General features: G+C 41.7%; 1 protein-coding gene across 1 annotated transcript; it reads right to left on the minus strand.

Moving 5' to 3' along the window:
• Positions 1–1,802: 1,802 nt before the first annotated feature.
• Positions 1,803–17,231, minus strand: si:ch211-195o20.7 (cytospin-A). Its single transcript, XM_028566447.1, has 12 exons — positions 16,828–17,231; positions 16,210–16,330; positions 14,354–14,965; positions 14,114–14,166; positions 8,464–8,984; positions 7,525–7,621; positions 7,317–7,383; positions 6,643–6,703; positions 6,255–6,351; positions 4,025–4,141; positions 3,816–3,875; positions 1,803–3,224 (listed from the first exon to the last, which is right to left on the minus strand). Exons 2-12 carry the CDS (start codon positions 16,247–16,249, stop codon positions 3,135–3,137), a joined length of 1,815 nt encoding a protein of 604 aa, XP_028422248.1. The 5' UTR covers positions 16,250–16,330; positions 16,828–17,231; the 3' UTR covers positions 1,803–3,134.
• Positions 17,232–18,542: the final 1,311 nt, after the last annotated feature.

The raw sequence follows: 18,542 nt of genomic DNA on the forward strand, positions 1-18,542 counted from the left end.
GGTTGTATGTTCAAGAATCTGGAGCGATAGTATTAGCATTTTCAGAAACATATAGAGTACATGTGTTATCAGTCTGGATATTTAATCATTTTGAAGTATTATTTTTTCACGGTGAGAAATAAACCAAATTCATACTCACAGGAGAGAGTGTGAGGACCTTGGTCAAACCTTAAAAACAGAATTATACTTTAGCCCTCTAAAAAGTAAAAACATAACTATGCAAATCAACCCTAAACAACTGCAGTGTCACCTCCTTGGAAGTCCTCTGTTTGGGCTATTTTGGTTTTGCCATATGCCACCTCAGCCATTACCCTGCCAGGGAAGTCAGCAAGGACGGTGACAGCCAGCAGAGTGGGTGTCCCAGCATGCAATACCTCTGGACCTGAGATCAGAAACAATGTCCTAGTAGAAAGTGAAAAAATGGCTTGTTATTGATTGGCGCAGTGCATATTTCACTTGTCTTTGGGGTGGCAGACCCGGGTTCGATTTCCACTGCGATACATCAACCAATGTGTCCCTGAGCAAGACACTTAACCCCTAGTTGCTCCAGAGGTGTGTGACCTCTGATATGTAACTGTGTTAACTAATGTAAACTAATTGTAAGTCGCTTTGGATAAAAGCGTCAGCTAAATGACATGTAATATTTTATTAACAAACCACGTCTCTTACCTGGAGGAGTCCTGAGTCAAACCAGGCACAGCAGAACACACAACTCCCACACACACAACCAGAGTCCAGATCCCACCCATGCTTTGCCAAACGTTCAACCTCTGGCTCAGAAAACCAAACTGGCAGCGACGGCTTCGTGGTGACCTAGACCTGCGTGTTACAAAACCATACCTCCTGTCCGTCCACCAACGCCCACTTGGGCCGTACTCACATGCTCATACACACAGTCACACACACCAGGATGCATACACATATTATCACACGTTCTTTGTCACACACAAAGGAAGAAGTAGAGTGTGAGGGGTGTTCACACGCCACACAGTCCTGTCCAAAGCACACAGAGAGAGAGAGAGAGGCGTTTGTGTTACTGTATCCATGCGGAGAACAAAATCCTTCCTTAATAACACAGTTATTAATAACACAACCCTGCATGTAATATGTGACACAAAACCACCTGAGAGTTTGATACCTGGTATGTTATCTGAAAATAAGAGGCTGCTATTTGAATCTACATTGTTTTTGTAAACATTCTTCTACTTTATATGGCATCCTTGGAAAACAAACCCATATTATCGCAGTCCAGCTGTGGTAAACAGGTGTATTTCAATTACTTTGTGGTTACAGAACAGTGGGGTGTTATTAAGACTTTGTCTTGGGAGAAAATGGTAATCAGTCCCTATCTATATCAGCTTCTACTACTGGTCTTAGTTGTAAAGTGAAAAAGGAGAAGTCATGTTTGTATCATTGATTGTTTTGCGGTTATGCAGGTGAGGCACAAAAAGAGGTTTCATACAGAGTTTGCAGTAGAAATAGCAGCACGGAGGAGATGACATGACATTTTGGGATCATGTTTTAACCTCCAAGCCGTAAATTAAAATTTCAGGCACACAGGCACAATGAAAGGCTGTATTAACTTGTCTGTACCAGCAGGAGGTAGTAAAGTCAAGGCTAACTCAAGCTGAGCTTCTTTCAACCCAAATGAGAACGTTGATGAACCCGGAAGAGATGAGAATACTTTACTTGGCTGAAGGCCCATAAATAGTTGCTCTGTGTTCAGCCTTTTCATATGTAGCATATGTAGAATGTACTTCACTGGGGAGGTCACTGGGTTACATAATAATACCCACACAATATTAGTTGATCCATATTAACATTTTATTTCTTTGGTATCATTTTTTCTTCCACACTAGTTACATATAAACATGTATTACAATGGTCCATTTTCACAACCAAGGAGTAATTTTCTAATATTTGGCACATACGGACTTTGGCAACAAACTCAGCTTTAAACTTGTCGAAACAAAAAACAGTTGTTTAGTTTCTCAGCACTGGTGTAGTACGAGGGTGTGTGTTGCATCCATGAGGATGCAGGTTTGACAGAGTGAGATGATGTTGCAACTGGATGTGCAAGCCTGTGTGGGCTTGTATTTGCTTTTGCTTCAAGTCACTCCTGTAATGCACACCCCTGAGCGCCTAAACAGCACTGGCTCACTTGTGATAACATGGATAACGAGGCACTTCATAGATTTTGATCATTACCACACAGTCACCATTTTCTGTGAGAAAACACAAACATAAAGACTGCAGCAGTTGTGCAACATCTGTACTGTACCTTATTACATTCATTCAGCAAAAAGGTGCTGACAAAAGTGCATATTTACAGAGTGCTTAAAGGTCCAGAAAAAAATAGAATCTTTGCAGAGCATCACAGACGAGGTTAAAAGGCTAAACACATAGGCAGATTGGCATATACAACGTGTGTAGTTTAAGGCCTGCTTACAGATTTGATGAAGGTACATGATGTGATAGAGTTTCAGCCAGTGAAGTACCAGTGTGGAGACATTTACAGCAATTCTACCTTCCTTAATAAGGAGGCTATAAAAAAAGATCTAGCTATTCTTTATTTCTACGGTGGTCAACAATAGTCTGTATTTTAAAACGCTCTAATATGTAAAAAATGTATTCAAACGGTAGTTTAGTTTATTCTTCCTGTCCTACTCATTTGGTCAGATTATGATGATAAGATATCTACTTTCACTAGGTCTGAATTATTCACACCACATACTGGTGTATGTCAAATGTCAGCTGAATAAGTATATGAGAAATATAAGAATGCATACAACAGTGGTAACAAACCAATAAAAACGTAATACGTTGCGCCTTGTCACTTCCGTAGCCTCTACCTGGTCAGAGCACATTTTCTGAAGCGTATGACAGAAAACCAAGCGGAGGAACTTAAACCCACAGGAGCAAATTGTTGACATTAAGTCTTTTTAATTTATTTTGATGTCAAAAAATTGTAGCTTTGAATGTCTTTAATTTTGCTAACAGAAGTTTATCCATTTTCCAGACACACAGCAAAAGCAAAGTATAGTATTCAGGGATCCATCACAACTCATATTGTTTTCTTTAAAGTGTCCTTTAGGATCCACTATGTTGGGATTGTCTGTCAGTACCTCCAGCCGTCACATCTCAAAGTGACGGTAAATGCTCTCCACGTAGCTCAGGACCCTTTGCCAGTCAGGACCTCCTGCTCTCAGCATCTCCTCTACTGTCTGTGGAGCAAAGATGTTCAAATACGTTCATAAGTTAAAAATCAACCTTGCGTCTGTCACAATTAAGTCAGATGTAGTCTATATCCTCGACCTTCCAATTCGGGATTGCCCAGTTAGCGCCGGAAAATCCGCCGTATGTCCTTATTTTCGGACAGATTTCCGTTACCTAACGCTTCCTTAGTGTTGGAATTCTAAACTCTGGATTCATGAAGACTATGGTTAACTGCTCCTTAGATCTCTGCAGGGTAAATCCAGACAGCTAGCTAGACTATCTGTCCAATTTGAGTTTTCTGTTGGACAACTTAACTTTTGAACGTACACGTTCCACCTAAATAAGTTCCTTCCCGAGGCTATTTTGCAGCTGCACCGGGGCCCCGTGCAGCGCTTAGTGCCGCCCATGACAAATGTGATTGGTTTAAAGAAATGCCAATAAACCAGAGCACGTTTTTCTCCCATCCCTGAATGCTGTTGGGACTAGCCAGACCCTCCTCCGCAGCGCTGGTGAAGGAAGGTCTGGCAAAGCGAGACTAAGTCAGATGAGACTTGTGTGTAAAATTATTTGTTTTATTTATAAAAGACACCAAGGCTTACCAGGGTTTGAGCGATCCCAACAGTCTCTCCTGTTTTGAATGCCAGATTCAGATTCTCCCGCTACAAAGAAAAGAATGAATTGATAAGTTGGACACCATAAATACGATACAACTTTATTGTCAGCCAAAGGCTGAAATTCTTTGTACATCCCTGGGTAGCTTGTTAAATAACGTGGTCCCATCCATTAGGTACAGAGGAGCAGTTCCCACCTTGTTCTCTGGAGTGAGAGAGGTGTAAGGGATGTGTGAGGGGAGGTAGGTGTGGTAGACAGCACAGAAGGCGAGACCGTCGGCCCAACTGCTGCTGAAGTTGGTGATGTCGATATTCTGTAGGGAAACAAAAGACAGGAAAGATTATGGTACCACAAGAGAACCAATGGGCTAACCTGCAATAGTTAAATTGAAACTCCAGTGGCAAGTAACTATTTGAAGCAGGCTTATTTCACAGAAGAAATTTTGACATGTCACAATAGGGAAAGCACAGGTGTAAATAATAAAATTAATGATGGCTGAATTCCATTTAGCTGCTTCAGTTTTAGGGTCCTGATATTGCTCACTGTCACAGCTTACTATTATTATTATTAGTAACACCAGGGGTCCGTTTGAGAAAGCAGCTTTGGTGAAAACTGAGTTTGTTAACCCTGAGATGAGGGAAACTGGGTTTTCCGTTTCAGAAAAGGAGGTTATTTAAACCGGAGAGAGAGAGGGGGGTAACTCCAGCCTGTTTCAGAAAGAGAGGGAACTTAACTTCAGAGTCAGTTACTATGGTAAGTGAGTCTGTGAACCTTACCTGGTCGGGAGCAGGTTTTCTTCAATAAACCTTGAGTTTCTCTCAGTCTCCTCCCTCTGACAGAGCGCTCTTTCATTTCCTCATTCATTCATTCATTCATTCATTCATTCATTCAATCTGTATCAGGCGCATTTTAGTTCAGTTTGTTTTCTCCAGGAATAAAAAAAAAACAAGGTTGGTTTATTAACTATCTTAGGCAGACTATAAAACGTTTTTGTTCCGAACATGGTATTTCCTTGAGTCGACGATCCAGTTGATGAAGCTGTATTACTTCGCAGGGAGTTAAACATATGTCGGCAGATGGTATTGAGGCCCCGACTATAGATGCATTTTGATTTCTAGATACCTACCTATTTGAGCGGTATAATTTTTCTTCCCAGTCTATCAGTTATGTAGCCTACATAACCTTATCCGTCCTCATATCATTATATTACCCATCGTGGACATGCTCTTACATCCCAGCAGATTCTTTGTGTCGCATTACGTTTTTTTTTGCAAACGGCAGTTTTCTTTACAACATTGGTGATGCGGAGCATTTTAGTAAAGCCACTGTATAGCAAAGCGCCGCCAGAAAAGTGTGCCTTGCTCGGAAACATCTTTTAAAAGGTTTGTGTAGAGTTCCCTGGACACAAACCAGTAAGTGACATTAAAAAGGAATAAATAATTGTGTTGATTCTGTTAATGATGGTGCTGCAACCTCAGAATGGGATTAGTAGTAGTTCACTTTTTTTGCCCGCAGGATTGCACATAAATGAAATTACAGGTGTAGCCTACTACCATTCCAGTTTTCACCAGTAATATTATAGGTAACCTGTGATTAAATATGAAATTAATACACTATATTAGAGCTTACACATTGACTTGAGCAGCAATTTTCTCTCTTTCACAGCAGCCGCTGTGTTGCTTTTTTTAACGAAATATATGTTCAGACTCGCTGTATGTGCGCATGAGTATTTCCGCCGACCAGTTCGTTTGTGGTTGTTGCCATGGAGAATCGTAGTATCATGGCTCCATTCATGCTGCCTTTTTATAGTGGTGATGCACACGCTTAACTGTGAGTGAACCTACTCTAAAGGCGATTGAACCAACTCGAATTAGCTGTTTTGGAACCGAAAACTCAGAGTTTCCCATCTCAGGGTAAATCAACTCAGACATCAGGGTTATTAAACCTCCTTCCTGAAACGGACCCCTGTTCTTTTCCTATCATGACAAAATATGTCCGCAGTGAAAAAAGTCTGCCTTAGAAATCATGATGCATTCAAGAGATGTTGGAAAACTGGAATTCTGACTTAGTATGAATATTAAAGCAATGACGCATCTCTTCAAGTCAGTAGGAAAGTCCGGCAACTTTTTCAGTGGTTCTCAGAATCAGCTTTGATCGCTATGAATGAACGCCTACCTACATACAATCACATATGTGTATAAAATCCTCAAAATAAACTGTACAAAATGAAGCTTAGAACAAGTAACCATAACAGACAGTCAGAGTTGAAATTTTGCTATTTCTTTTAGGTTTAGTTCCTATCCGGCCATCACTTATTCACTTTAAACAAGCAGAATTTGCCACAACCTCTGGGACACAATGATCGTGTTGCTGTGAAAAAGCAAACAAAACATGTAAATGTACAAATAAATCATGCCCAGGATCACCTCGTAGCCTTGTGTTTGGCTCTGACACCAACGCAGCAGAGAGTTTCTCTTGGAGCCTCCATGGCGACGCAGCAGCAGGTTGAAACCATCCTGGGACCTGACAACAACAAGATACAAGGATTCAGATTTTTTGGTTTGAACACTGCGGGAATTATCAGTTGGGCATCATAAAAAAAAAAAATCTTGTAACATAGTTGACTTGGTTATTGAAAGGAAAACCTAATTAACACAGTGAGACGAGTAAGAAAAGGTGCTTTGGCCCAAATATCGAGCTTTAGAAAAATGTACCAGGGTCAAAACAAGTAATTAGATTTACACAGGATGTAGCAATTTGGCTGGTTTGTCAGTGTGTGTGTGTGTGTGTGTGTGTGTGTGTGTGTAGACTCACTTGGAAAGAGGCACCTCAGTGAGAGCAGAGTTGTACTTGTTTAGAGACTCCTCACGTTTTCCTGTAAAGATAAGCAACCATAATTCATTACCCGGCAGCCCGCTGTCATTATGAACACTCCAAGCAGTGCTGGAAAGAAAGGTTTAGCTACACCACTCTTGACATGCTAACATTAACTTTTACATGTTGAAAGTAACATCCATTGACTTTTTTCCACTAGGTGGCAGCAGAACAAGCCGTTACGTTGACATTCACTGTACAAAGTAGCAAACAATTTCTCATTTACACATGGCCAACAACATTAGCATTCACTTGGAGTTGAATTAATGCATTTCCTTCCTCATAAAAAAAAAAAAAAATTGTAAAGCTGGTTTCTTTAATATATTAAATCCTTTATGGTTTACATTCATGTTTACTTGCTAGCAGTCTTCTTCTTCACTGCCTTTGTTGGCACATAGCTACACACTGTTGTGCCATCAATTATCATTCTTTTGCGCCTTCATGCACATGTACAGTACAATACAAACAACCAACTAGTAAAAACATTGCTCCATAGCGCTGCTAGTGAACAAAAAACTCCACAGGGTACCTTCAACAATATTAGGATAAAATTGGTTAAATGAAAAAACAGCTTTACCACAAACACACTATGACACACACTATGACACACACACCTTTGTCAGTGCTTGACCTGCTGTCTTGCCAATCCAGACTTCTTCGGCCTTTTAGTTGCCCCACATTCTTTAAAAACAGACAAGATTAATTATTAAAGTTCAGTCAGAATCCTTACATGAACAGTGGACTGTGAATTAAGTGTGTGTGCATTTCCTGGTAAACAACCAAGGTCTAATGAAGGATTTTCCTAAAGATTAAGTATCTCACCTTGTTTGTAGGTCCAACTGTTGAGGCAGTATTGGGCTGGGAAGTTCCATTCTGCATGGTGAGGGAGCCTGAGGAAGCAGGTAATCTGGACAAGCTTCTGCAATATTAGTGATAATAACAATAGTTAGGAGAACATACCTGATACTAGCCTCGTGAGACCGTCCTGTTCTCGCGAGCTACAGTGTTCCACTCGCAGATCAGTCTGGCATCTTGAGATACAGAAAATTTGGAGCCGTTCGCCAAACGACCGACCAATCAGCGTTGGTTTTGAGGCGGGTTTAGGTGTGACGCAACGCGAAGCGACTGTTAGTCTAAACAACATGGCAGCTTCTTTCATTGAAAGAAGAGCGAAAAACGGCACTGGAGGCTTTTCTCGGGGGAAAAGATGTTTTTGCTCTTCTCCCGACTGGTTTCGGCAAGAGTTTGATCTGATTGGTTGATTTGGCCCCGTTTTGTTTATTCAATCGGCTAACCAGTATTTTCACCCCTTCCCAAAAGTTCTCCAACGGAAAGTTCCCAAATGGATATGCCAAACAAATGCAAAGCAATCCATCTGGCGGAGTCAGGTTAACCTGATACACCAAACCAACCGCTTTGGGTGGCATTTTTACAGGACAGCTGTTCTGCAAGGTTCCAGCTGTAAATTAAGATGTTGAAACTGTCTTCAAGTGGCCATGTGAAGGCCTGTGGGTTGAGGGCAACACATTGAAAAGAAAGCACAATCCTGACCAAATTTGGTGATTGTTATCCATTTGTGACTGCTATGTCAGAGACAAAGAATGTGGAAGACAAAAAAGGATTTTGGCTTGGTTTTGAAATATCTGACTGTCTGAACACATTAAAGTGCCCCCTACACAAAATTATGCTTTAGTAATGAGTTGCAGAAATACTATTAGTTGTTCTCCATTCCCAAAGAACACAAGCGAAACAGTTTCTCACCTTGACCTCTCTGTGGTGACTGTCCTTCGTGTTTCGCTGGATCGCACCTCCTCTCCACTCCTATCCTCATTGGTCACATTTCTCAGGTAACGCTTAGCCACGCCTTTACAGTCTAGTTTGGCCTCCTCGCTGACAACATTCTTCCTCAATTCATTCTGACTCCTACTCTCCAGCCCTTCTCGCCCCAACTTGTACACCCCTCTCTCCCTGCCTCTGTGGGTCCCTTCTTTGCTTTCGGAGCTGTTGGCTGGTTCTCCATTGGACCGCTCTGGTTCCTGACATGGAGCTTGGGTGAGAGTTGCCAGTCTCTGCCTGCTCTCCTTTAACTCCCCTCTCAGGGTTTCCAGTTGCATATCAGTCTCCTTCTGACTTTGCTGGGAAGCAGCCAGCTCCCTCTCCACATCCTTGTGCGCCGTTCGGAGCACAGTCAGCTCTTCTTCTGCTTCGGCTCTCAAACGGTCCGCCACTGACACCGCCACCTGTAGGTCAGCCTGGAACTGCAGCCATTCCCCACGCTCCGTCTGGATGGGTGTGGATGTAAAGAACAGTGTTATTCCAACTGATTGACAACACTTTGTATGACCACAGACTAGTATTCGTGGTTTTTAAAAGATAAGGTAGATGGAAGCACACAATTAGCCTTAACACATAAACTCATATGGTCTTCCGATTGTTTTGTCTTTCATTTCAACAAGGCTGCCTGAAAAGAAATTAACCATTACAAACGCTCTGTTGGACATCTTTTCTCATTTAAATTTACGTCTGGTTCCATATCAATAAAACCTGCAGCTTGTGTTTTCATCGCAGTACAAACAGGCAAATCACACTGCTACACTCAGACAAGTATTATTGTTCTGAACATTTTTTACAATAATTGAATACAAAAGGATTAAAATTGGTGTTTTAAAACCCAGAATGGAATGACCCTCATCAGAAAATGACTATAATCAAAAAATTAACACTCAAATACCCATTTGGCCCTCATTAGGAGACTACAGGTTAAACTGAACTGAGTGGCAAGCATCAGCAAGCAGAGAGGACTGGAGCTGGCAAGTCAACTCTAATGAGGCATAACTGAATTGTGAGCCAAAAGGTTTTGCTCGCTCATTCATTCATTCATTCATTCATTCATTCATATATATATATATATATATATATATATATATATATATATATATATATATATATATATATATATATATATATATATAAAAAAACATCTTTAGAAAATAGGACCCTTTACAAGTTTGGACAAAAAACAGATCTAAGCAATATTTTTGGGAGCAAGGCCAAGGTTGCTAATAATGGTTAGATGTATACACAGCATCAGTTTCACATCTTTGAGGATGAGTGATGTAGAAAAAGTTTCCAATTTTCTTTTCTTTATGCCCCAGACATCAAAAGACGCCCCCAGAACCAATGAAGCCAGACGGTAAATGATAACGGGACATTAAAAAACGTTATGCAACCATCATCATAAAAAGGAGAGAGGGGGAATGAGAAAGAAGGTAAAGTAGAGAGGAAGGAAAATAAGAGAGGTTAAAATCATGCGGAGATGTAATACTGACTGTAGAACAATGCAAGCCAGTAAGATGTGAGGGAGTGCTGAGGAGTGGAGGGGTTTGGGAAGGTTAGTAATTAGATGAATGAATGGAGATGTGGAGGAGGAGGCAATATCTGAGCCAAATCTCTCTCTCATCTGACCAGGGACTCAAGACCACAGCTGGACCCGATTACACTGAATGCACACACACACACACACATATTGAAATCTTTCGCACACACACACACCTCACCTATTATTTTACCTTACCACATAGTTTTCTCACACATCTACACATTCAGGGGTATTTTAGAGCACATTCACCCTGGAAATGTGTCAAATGAAAAGTAGGATAGTGGTCTGTGTTTGGAGAAGTTCTATATTTAGTAATACTAAAACACCCGCTTGGACTTGATCTCGTCTTTACAGAGCATTTGTTATCAGGACGTGGACACTCCAACTGGAGCATGTCTGTTTAAGGAAACCGGAAGGGGCCCTCCTTAAGTTTACACTGAGATAAGTGTGTGGCTTGTCAGTCTTACGACCCACACTCGTATTCCCTCAAGAGCTGACATAATGCCCTACTGAAAGACCAGATGTGGAATCCAGCGCACACCCACTTGTCTATACCCTTTCCTGACAATTCCTGGAAAGGGTCCAGCACACTTGGAGATTGTTTTGTTGTCAGTGTGTGTGTGTGTGTGTGTGTGTGTGTTCCAACCATCTGTCCCTAATTCACCTCCACACCCAGTCTTTCGAATACATACTTGGGGAAACATGCCAACTCTGTAATGGCTCCTCTCTCCACAGCCTGTGGTGTGTATTCAAATGAAGTGGTTGAATACACCATTACTATTAAGGGTCATTTCATCCCCTCTACAGCAGTCACACACACACACAAAATGAGAAAAATCCCCCCAACTGACACTTGAAAATAGCTTGGAAGTGCCTACAAGTTGCATATTTAAATGTCCACAGACATCAAAGAAAAGGGTCTTAAGTCACTGCAATTTACTCGGCCCTGCAAATTCAACACCACATGCACACAGGCCCCCTCCTCCATTCATACCAAACACACTAAATCTTCATTCTACGTGTACAGCCTCCGTGAACCTCCAGATAAAGGGCTTTTTTCAGTCTGGGTTGCTGAAGCAGCCTAGCGATGAGAAGAGAGCAGAGGGAACCTGGAGATCATTCCTGGAAATCTCCAGCAGCGTTCACCTGGAACTGATTCCAAAGCAATGCTTTGAGATTGACTAAATCACACACACACACACACACACACACACACACACACACACACACACACACACACACACACACACACACACACACACACACACACACACACACACACACACACACACACACACACACACACACACACACACACACACACACACACACACACACACACACACACACACACCTTAGTTTGCTGCACATTGGGTAATCATGTGTTTCAGAATTCAGCTTAACTACAGTATGTTGGAAATACATTATGACTGCGGACAGACAGAGAAAGATAGGAGCATTTCGGAGTGCAGGGATGAAGACAGATGAAAAAGTGTGGAGGAGAGGCTTAGCTGACAGAATGTGACTGGAAGAATAATGGCTACTTAAATTACATGGAAAAAGGGTTTTTTAAAAACGAGGAGGTCAGAACTAAAGAAAAAAGGCTTTAGCAACTTTGGGGTCAGAGGAAAAGATGGGTGGAAGTGAAGGAGCAGACTAGGAGGCGAGGTAGCCAGATAGAGCAGAGCAAGGGTGGGGAGAAGACAGAGAGAGAGGAAGTAAGGGATGAGATAGAGAGGAGCAATGCAGCAAAAGTTGGGAGTAATTGTTTTGAGTTCTTGTGCTCAGGGAGGAGCGGTCAGCTCTCTGATGGAGAAAGAATGAGGAAAGGAACAAAAGGCAAAGAGGCACAGCAAAGGAAGGAGGAGGGAGGCTTCCATACAAAGCTAAAAAACCAATTGCACGAGCCAAGACTTTCAATGCATCTGTACATGAGTCTTCGGTCTCACGTGGAGCACACACACAAAAACACATGGCCAGTCAGTATCTGCAAGCTGCTGCAGCCCCCCCCCCACACACACAGCACAAGACAAACAAGTTTTGTCTCCTGAACAGCCGAATGTGAACCCCCTCCTCCGCACTACACTCCCGGTCTCTGCTTTGCCACAAAAAAGGCTCCCAGGACAGCAGAACAGACTGAGAGGGTTCATGGAGTCGAGCTTTGCAGGCTTATATTGCCCTAGTGAGGGCCCATGTAAACACAGTGTTGAATTGCCCCAATTTCTAATACATGGCTACCTCTCAGTGGTATACCACAGACTCTCTGAGGTTTGTCTGGCCTGTGCAAGGCTTACATGTCCAGGTCCTTTACAGGGATGTGGGAAGGTGGAGGAGAGAGGAAGAAACGACAGGAGAGAGCAGGGATTGAATATCAAGTAGAGAAAGAGGTGACAAGGATGTGTGGAGTAGAATACTACATGATTGCCATGTGTGTCAGATAAGCACTTGGTTGCAATTTAATAATTTAAATAATTCTGATTCTAATACATGGCTAAATTTAAAAACAAAAAAATAGAAGTGAGGACAGTCACAAGGGGAAGAAAAGAGGAGAAAAGAGATGGAGTTTGAGGGAGGCATGCTGTAGGCCATATTCCAGTTGTTATAATTTGTGGCAGATCCAGAGGAAGCTGGGAGCCTCCAGCTACAATCCTCATAAAGGGAGGGTCAGGAATTGGAATGAACGACAGGAAATTACCGCAGCATATCACCATCCTCATAAGAGCATGGAACACCCAAGCAATAGGACTGAAGAATGTTTGCAGAATTTACATTTTTATTGTGCATGGTTTATCTTTAACTTTGGGTTTGGAACCTAATAGTTTAGTCAATCCAAAACCGCTGGTCAACCGGCCTACTGGACAAGCATCTTCTGCTGCGGTCTGAAGAAGAGAAATAAATGTGTTTGATGGACGCTTTACTTATTCATTAAAAATAAAATGTAACCATGCAGGCAAAAGCTGTCCTCCAAAATTGAAGATTTATGTTCTTATTTCAAAAGGAGCCACAACTATATGCAACTATCTCTGATCAAATCTACAAGTATGAGCTACAAAAAAACTTTGGCAGAAGAAGATCTCAAAGATATTCCTCTTTTGGGCCTCTGAAGAGAAGCAGAGGACAGGAAGACCTCCATTAGCAAAGCTGCAGCTCCCAGCGGGGCCCAGTCCAAGGCCTATTGTGATAGTGTGTGTGTGTGTGTGTGTGTGGAGGGGGGGGGGGGGGGGGGTTTGGTGTTATCTCCTGGATGAAAGGTCATAAGCACTATTCTGACTTATGTATAATTGGAGTGAGTGACTTCCTGTTTACATTTCTATACTTATCCACTGTTCTCTTTCAAGTGTGTTGGCAAAAAAGTGTTCTTCATGTTTGGAAAACAGAAGATAGCCGAAGGTACATTTTAGTGGGAAATGTAAGACAAGCTTACTACATCAAAACTACATCCACTAGAAGACTGAGGTATTTTCTCTGTCAATATTGTCCCTAACTGACTATTCACAAAGCCCTGCTCCTCTTAGTTACCATTATTATGTCTGTCAAGACACCATCTTCGAAAATTATAGTAATAATATAAACCCCTTTAGTGTTTTCAGCTGACTGGTTTTAAAATGAGAACCCTGTAAAAGATGTCTTAAATAAGCACTTGGTGGCTACATACATTATAGTAGTAGTGGTAGTAAGCTACCTAGCCGACACGCTAACCTTTGCGGTTTAATCCATGCCTTACACTTTTTCTCTTGTAGTTTTAGCTTTGGAATGGCTGGAAAAGAAGACACCACATTCCAAAGTGTTTATATATAAAGTTTAGATCTTAATACAGCTCCACGCACACTGCTTCAAGGTAGAGACATCCAAAACTGGACAAGCATAGCGGGCCTACATACAATTGCTAAGCTAAGAGATTGGACAATCGCTGTTTGGGGAGGGGGATTAGAGATTGGTCAATTCCCATTAGTATCACGCTGAAAACACAGCCAAAAATTGGAGAAGAAGAAACTGGCTAGAATATTTAAAAAAACAACATCAGCATCTCACCTGTAAAGTACTCTTCAAATTCTTCACTTCTGTCAGTAGATGCCTCAGTATCTCTGAGGGAAGGATACAGAAATGTCAGAAGACAACATCAAAAATGACAAGGAAATGTATTTTGCCCATCTTAAAACAGAGAAATGTTAGTCCCACAATGAAATGGCAAGCTTTTGTGCTCAAATAAAAATTCTGCAGACCTGAATATTATTTATCGGCAGTATATGAAGTATTTTGTTTACATCTTACCTGCTGTGTTCGTGGCCCCATCCAGACCGGCATTGATACCCAGTGTTGTACTAGACTCCTCCAGCAGCTTCTGCAGCTCCTCACCCAGGCTGCCCCCAGCCTCGTGAGCGGGCAGTAAAGACCGACTCAGACCACTGTCCCTTTCCCTCCAGTTCTGCCCAGAAGAGCTGCCCCCCACCACCACAGGTGAGGCACTCCACGAAGAAGAGGGGCTCTTTGTAGGGCTGATGGCCACAGCCTGCTGCTGGGAAACCAGAGGCCGAGGGGTGGAGGTAGGGGGACACCCATTCCTCCCAAAAGCGGCTTGCTCTTTACCCACAATACTTCGTGGCTTGTTGTGCACGGGGCTAACTCCAGAGCCAATGGTGGAGCTATTTGAACTGACTGGTGGATGAGGCTTCCATTCAGAAGGGGGACTGGAAGGGGTAGTGCTGGACTGTACTTTCTTCCCACTGGATGTTAGGACTGGAACTGGAGGTGGAGATGAAACTGGGGCTGCAGGGGAAGGTTGAGGTATGGTAGGGGGTAAGAGTTGGGGGACATCGGGTATTAAAGGAGGCCCATCACTCTGTGGAGAAGCAGGAGGAGTGTGGAAACTATCCCCATGGGCCCCTAAAGAAGAGCAACAATTGAGTTCAATAACAATAACAAATAAAATAACTAATATATATATATTGTATGTTTTTCTAGAAAAAAAGTGCAATTGCCTCAGTAAAATTACACCTACTCTTTCTCCCTCGTACTTCACTGATGTCCACTCAAAATGCATGTGGACCGGACGTGATACCTTTCCACAACACACTTAAAATGTAAGTGGCATACTGGACTGTGATTGGCTTCCAAGTTAGCTTAGCTTTAAAGTTATGAATAATTGTGAGAGACAGATTTAAAGAACTGACCAAGAAACCGAATCATGGACAGAATGAAGGAAACAGTTTAGTGGTCACTAGTCTAGCATGTTGACACTAAAAAAAAAAAAAAAAAAAAAATACCATTGAGGGAGGTGACCAGACCAGAAAACATCCAGGCCATGCCCCTGAAGATGAATGCTTTAATACAGACATTCCTCTTGAGCTGCTCATCCACAATGTTGTGTGACACTCATTCTCCAAATTCAGGACCAAATGTTTCCTATACATAGACCAATTTGCAGCAGTCAGGCGCACACACATTTGTTAACTCTACACAATAGCAATAACATAAGTGATTTTTACTTCCTTGACTCAGCGCTCCTTAACACATGCCACCAATAATAACTTTAGAAGCTATGGGAACCACTGGGCATCATGTCTCCTTTTCTCCTTTTCCTTGTTTGGAGAAAAGCCTCACTGTGAGCAAATGATGTAAGAGCAGGAGTCGAACATTTACATAGTTAGACACCACCTGCTGTAAGGCCAAATCATTGGGAAAGAATGACAGGATTGTTTAACAACTTTCTCATGCCACTCCTGCTTTTTACTTCTTCATTCCAAGCTTTAATATGCTCGTCCAACCATGCGCACGGATGGCAGATTTACTGAATGAGAGTGTGAGTGTGTGTCCATTAAGGTGTGTGTGTGTGTGTCAGATACCATTAGGCTTCCTATGATTAATCCGCTGCCCTTGTGCTAAGCCGGGGAATTCTGCCGATTCATCACAGCTGGCCCAGCAGGGCCAGAACGAATAGGGACGCGAGGAGAATGACCACTCACTGTGCAACACACAGGAGGGCTGCCAAGATTCCACCCCTCTTTCATAGTCTCCTCACTCTTCCTGTATTTCTCTTTTTTTTCCCTCCACTGTACCATCCTCCTTCTACTACATACAGTTCAAGCTCATTAGTGTGTGAATGTGTGTGTTTTTGTATGTTGACCTACCTGAGGGTCCATGGCCGTCCTTGCTGGAAAAGTTACCCATACTGCAGTAATGGGGTTTGGGCCACTGATAGGGCCCTGCAGGTGCTTGTTGCTCCTTCACTCAGCCCTGACTAAAGTGGCACTGTAGAGGTGACACACACCCACACACACCCAAACGCACAGATGATGAATGAAGTCATGCAGTTATGTAATGTTATCCAGCTGAGAAATAATTCGGTGACTGCAGCTCTGAACAGAACCAACTTTCATTTTTAAAATCAAGTTTAAAATAAGACAGGTGGAGGTCACATTTATGTCCACGTTACACACATAGCTGTAAATACATCTGAATATAGAGTATTAAACTGTACACGAGAAATGCGTCAAAACCATCACATACTGACGGAACAATACAACTAACGGTTGGTCCAAAACAAATGTGATAAAAACGTTAACATCATTTTGTTCTAACGCCATTGACTTAAACGCGCCATCAAAGCTTTTACATAGAAACTCGAATCAAGTGTGCCTCCAATAGTTTGAAAACGGGTTCACTTAATATTAAGTAACCTAACTTTTCGCCCACTACATTGAAGGCGATACATTTCATTTGGAGAGCAATATAAAGTGGATACAAACCCTTGTAAGCGGACAAATAACTCTCAAATCCTTTTGTTCGGGGTCCAGTAAACTTCTTCTCCACGCGTTGCTTCTTTTAGCACAACTCAACCAAGCACACTGCCCTGGTGTGTCCTCGGCTCCTCGCGGAGGAGAAGGAATGGCAAATAGACTGCAGAATCCTTAGAATAAAGTGTAATCCTCTCAGCAGCATTTTGCTGCTGGAAACATCTTAATAAGAGAACAAAACGCGATTTAAATGCGAACATCGAACCAAAGAGCGAAAAATTCAACTGTGGACATCGATGACCGACGGCGCCGATAACCCCTCGATGTGTCCACTGGAGGGCACTGTTAGAACGCGTTATGAGGACCTGTTGCCGCTGGGATGTGGTGGCCCTTCCTCACTTACCTCTTGACTTATACAGTATGAAGCTGGCTCTCACAGGCTAATGGCCCACTGACCTACTGTACCAGACAGCTCCAGGCTGAACGTTTCTATTGGACCTTTTCTAATAGCAGCGTTAAATGTATTCAAACTTCCCCAGTGTCCCAAGTGTTTGGTGTCTACAGCAAACAGATTATGTGAATTTAAAGGTGCTGATAATAGTTTTAATGCAACATCTGCATGCATGTAAGTGATTTAAACTAAGGCGGTATGCTCATAAATGATTACTATTTATTAGTGCATCAGTGCAACTATTGGATTTGCATAAATCTGAAGCATAACTAATAAAAAAAACACTAAAGGTTGTCCATATAAGCCCTGACCTGCTGTTCCTGTTAAATTACAGAGTTAAGTGAAAGTCAACACTTGCACATTTCATTAGATATTATTCATTATACAAATAGTACATTCACCCAACTCTCTTTTCTCAATTTCCATTTAAAAATGTTTTTACATGTTTTTAAGACTAATAGATTAGAGTATCATGAAATGTGTGGGGCCAAATCATTTAGATTTAGATCCAAAGAACCATATCTATGAATTTGGACAAAATTTGATTACACGTCATACTGTATCAATGCTGGTGTTTAGTAAGCTGAAACATTTGTTAACAGTCTGCTTAAATGAGCTCTTTACTTGTAATCAAAAATGTAACATATCATCTTATTTTGTACAATCTTGTAAGCGGGCCTATTTGCTGTTCACTAATGTGTAGCCTTTAATTGTGACTCCATTGTAGGTGACATTAAGAAATCTGGTTGGAGCAAGTTTCATGTTTGACACAAATAAAATAGATGAATAAACAAATTTCTACATTGTCTACTTTATGCAGTTTAAAGCATCAATATCAGTTTCCGCAACTGCACTTTGGATAAAAAATCGTCTTTAGGGAATAATGTGAAACTCAAGACATGTTCAACCCTTCCCAATTTATTAACTTACCATATCTTCCATATTGGAGATTCTAAAGTTTTAGATAATTTAGTTCACAATAAGGTCATTAGGATTGTTAATTCTCCAAGTACAATGGATCATGGCCCATCATGGGTAACCTGTGACCTACAGTATAGTGGAAGTGTGGGTATCTGAATTCTAAACGACTGAAATGATTCTTGAGTTGAAAAACCAGCGTCTGATCTTTCTAAGCCTAATTACAGCAAAACAGCATGAATTGCACATTGACTAAAACATATTTATTTCTTGGTACAAAAAGCACAACTTCATCAAACAACACTGTACAAAAACAATCTGACCCACAGGTGGGACTAAGTGCAACAGTAGAGCAGCA

Source organism: Perca flavescens, chromosome 20, assembly GCF_004354835.1.
Source record: "Perca flavescens isolate YP-PL-M2 chromosome 20, PFLA_1.0, whole genome shotgun sequence".
NCBI classification, from domain to species: domain Eukaryota; kingdom Metazoa; phylum Chordata; class Actinopteri; order Perciformes; family Percidae; genus Perca; species Perca flavescens.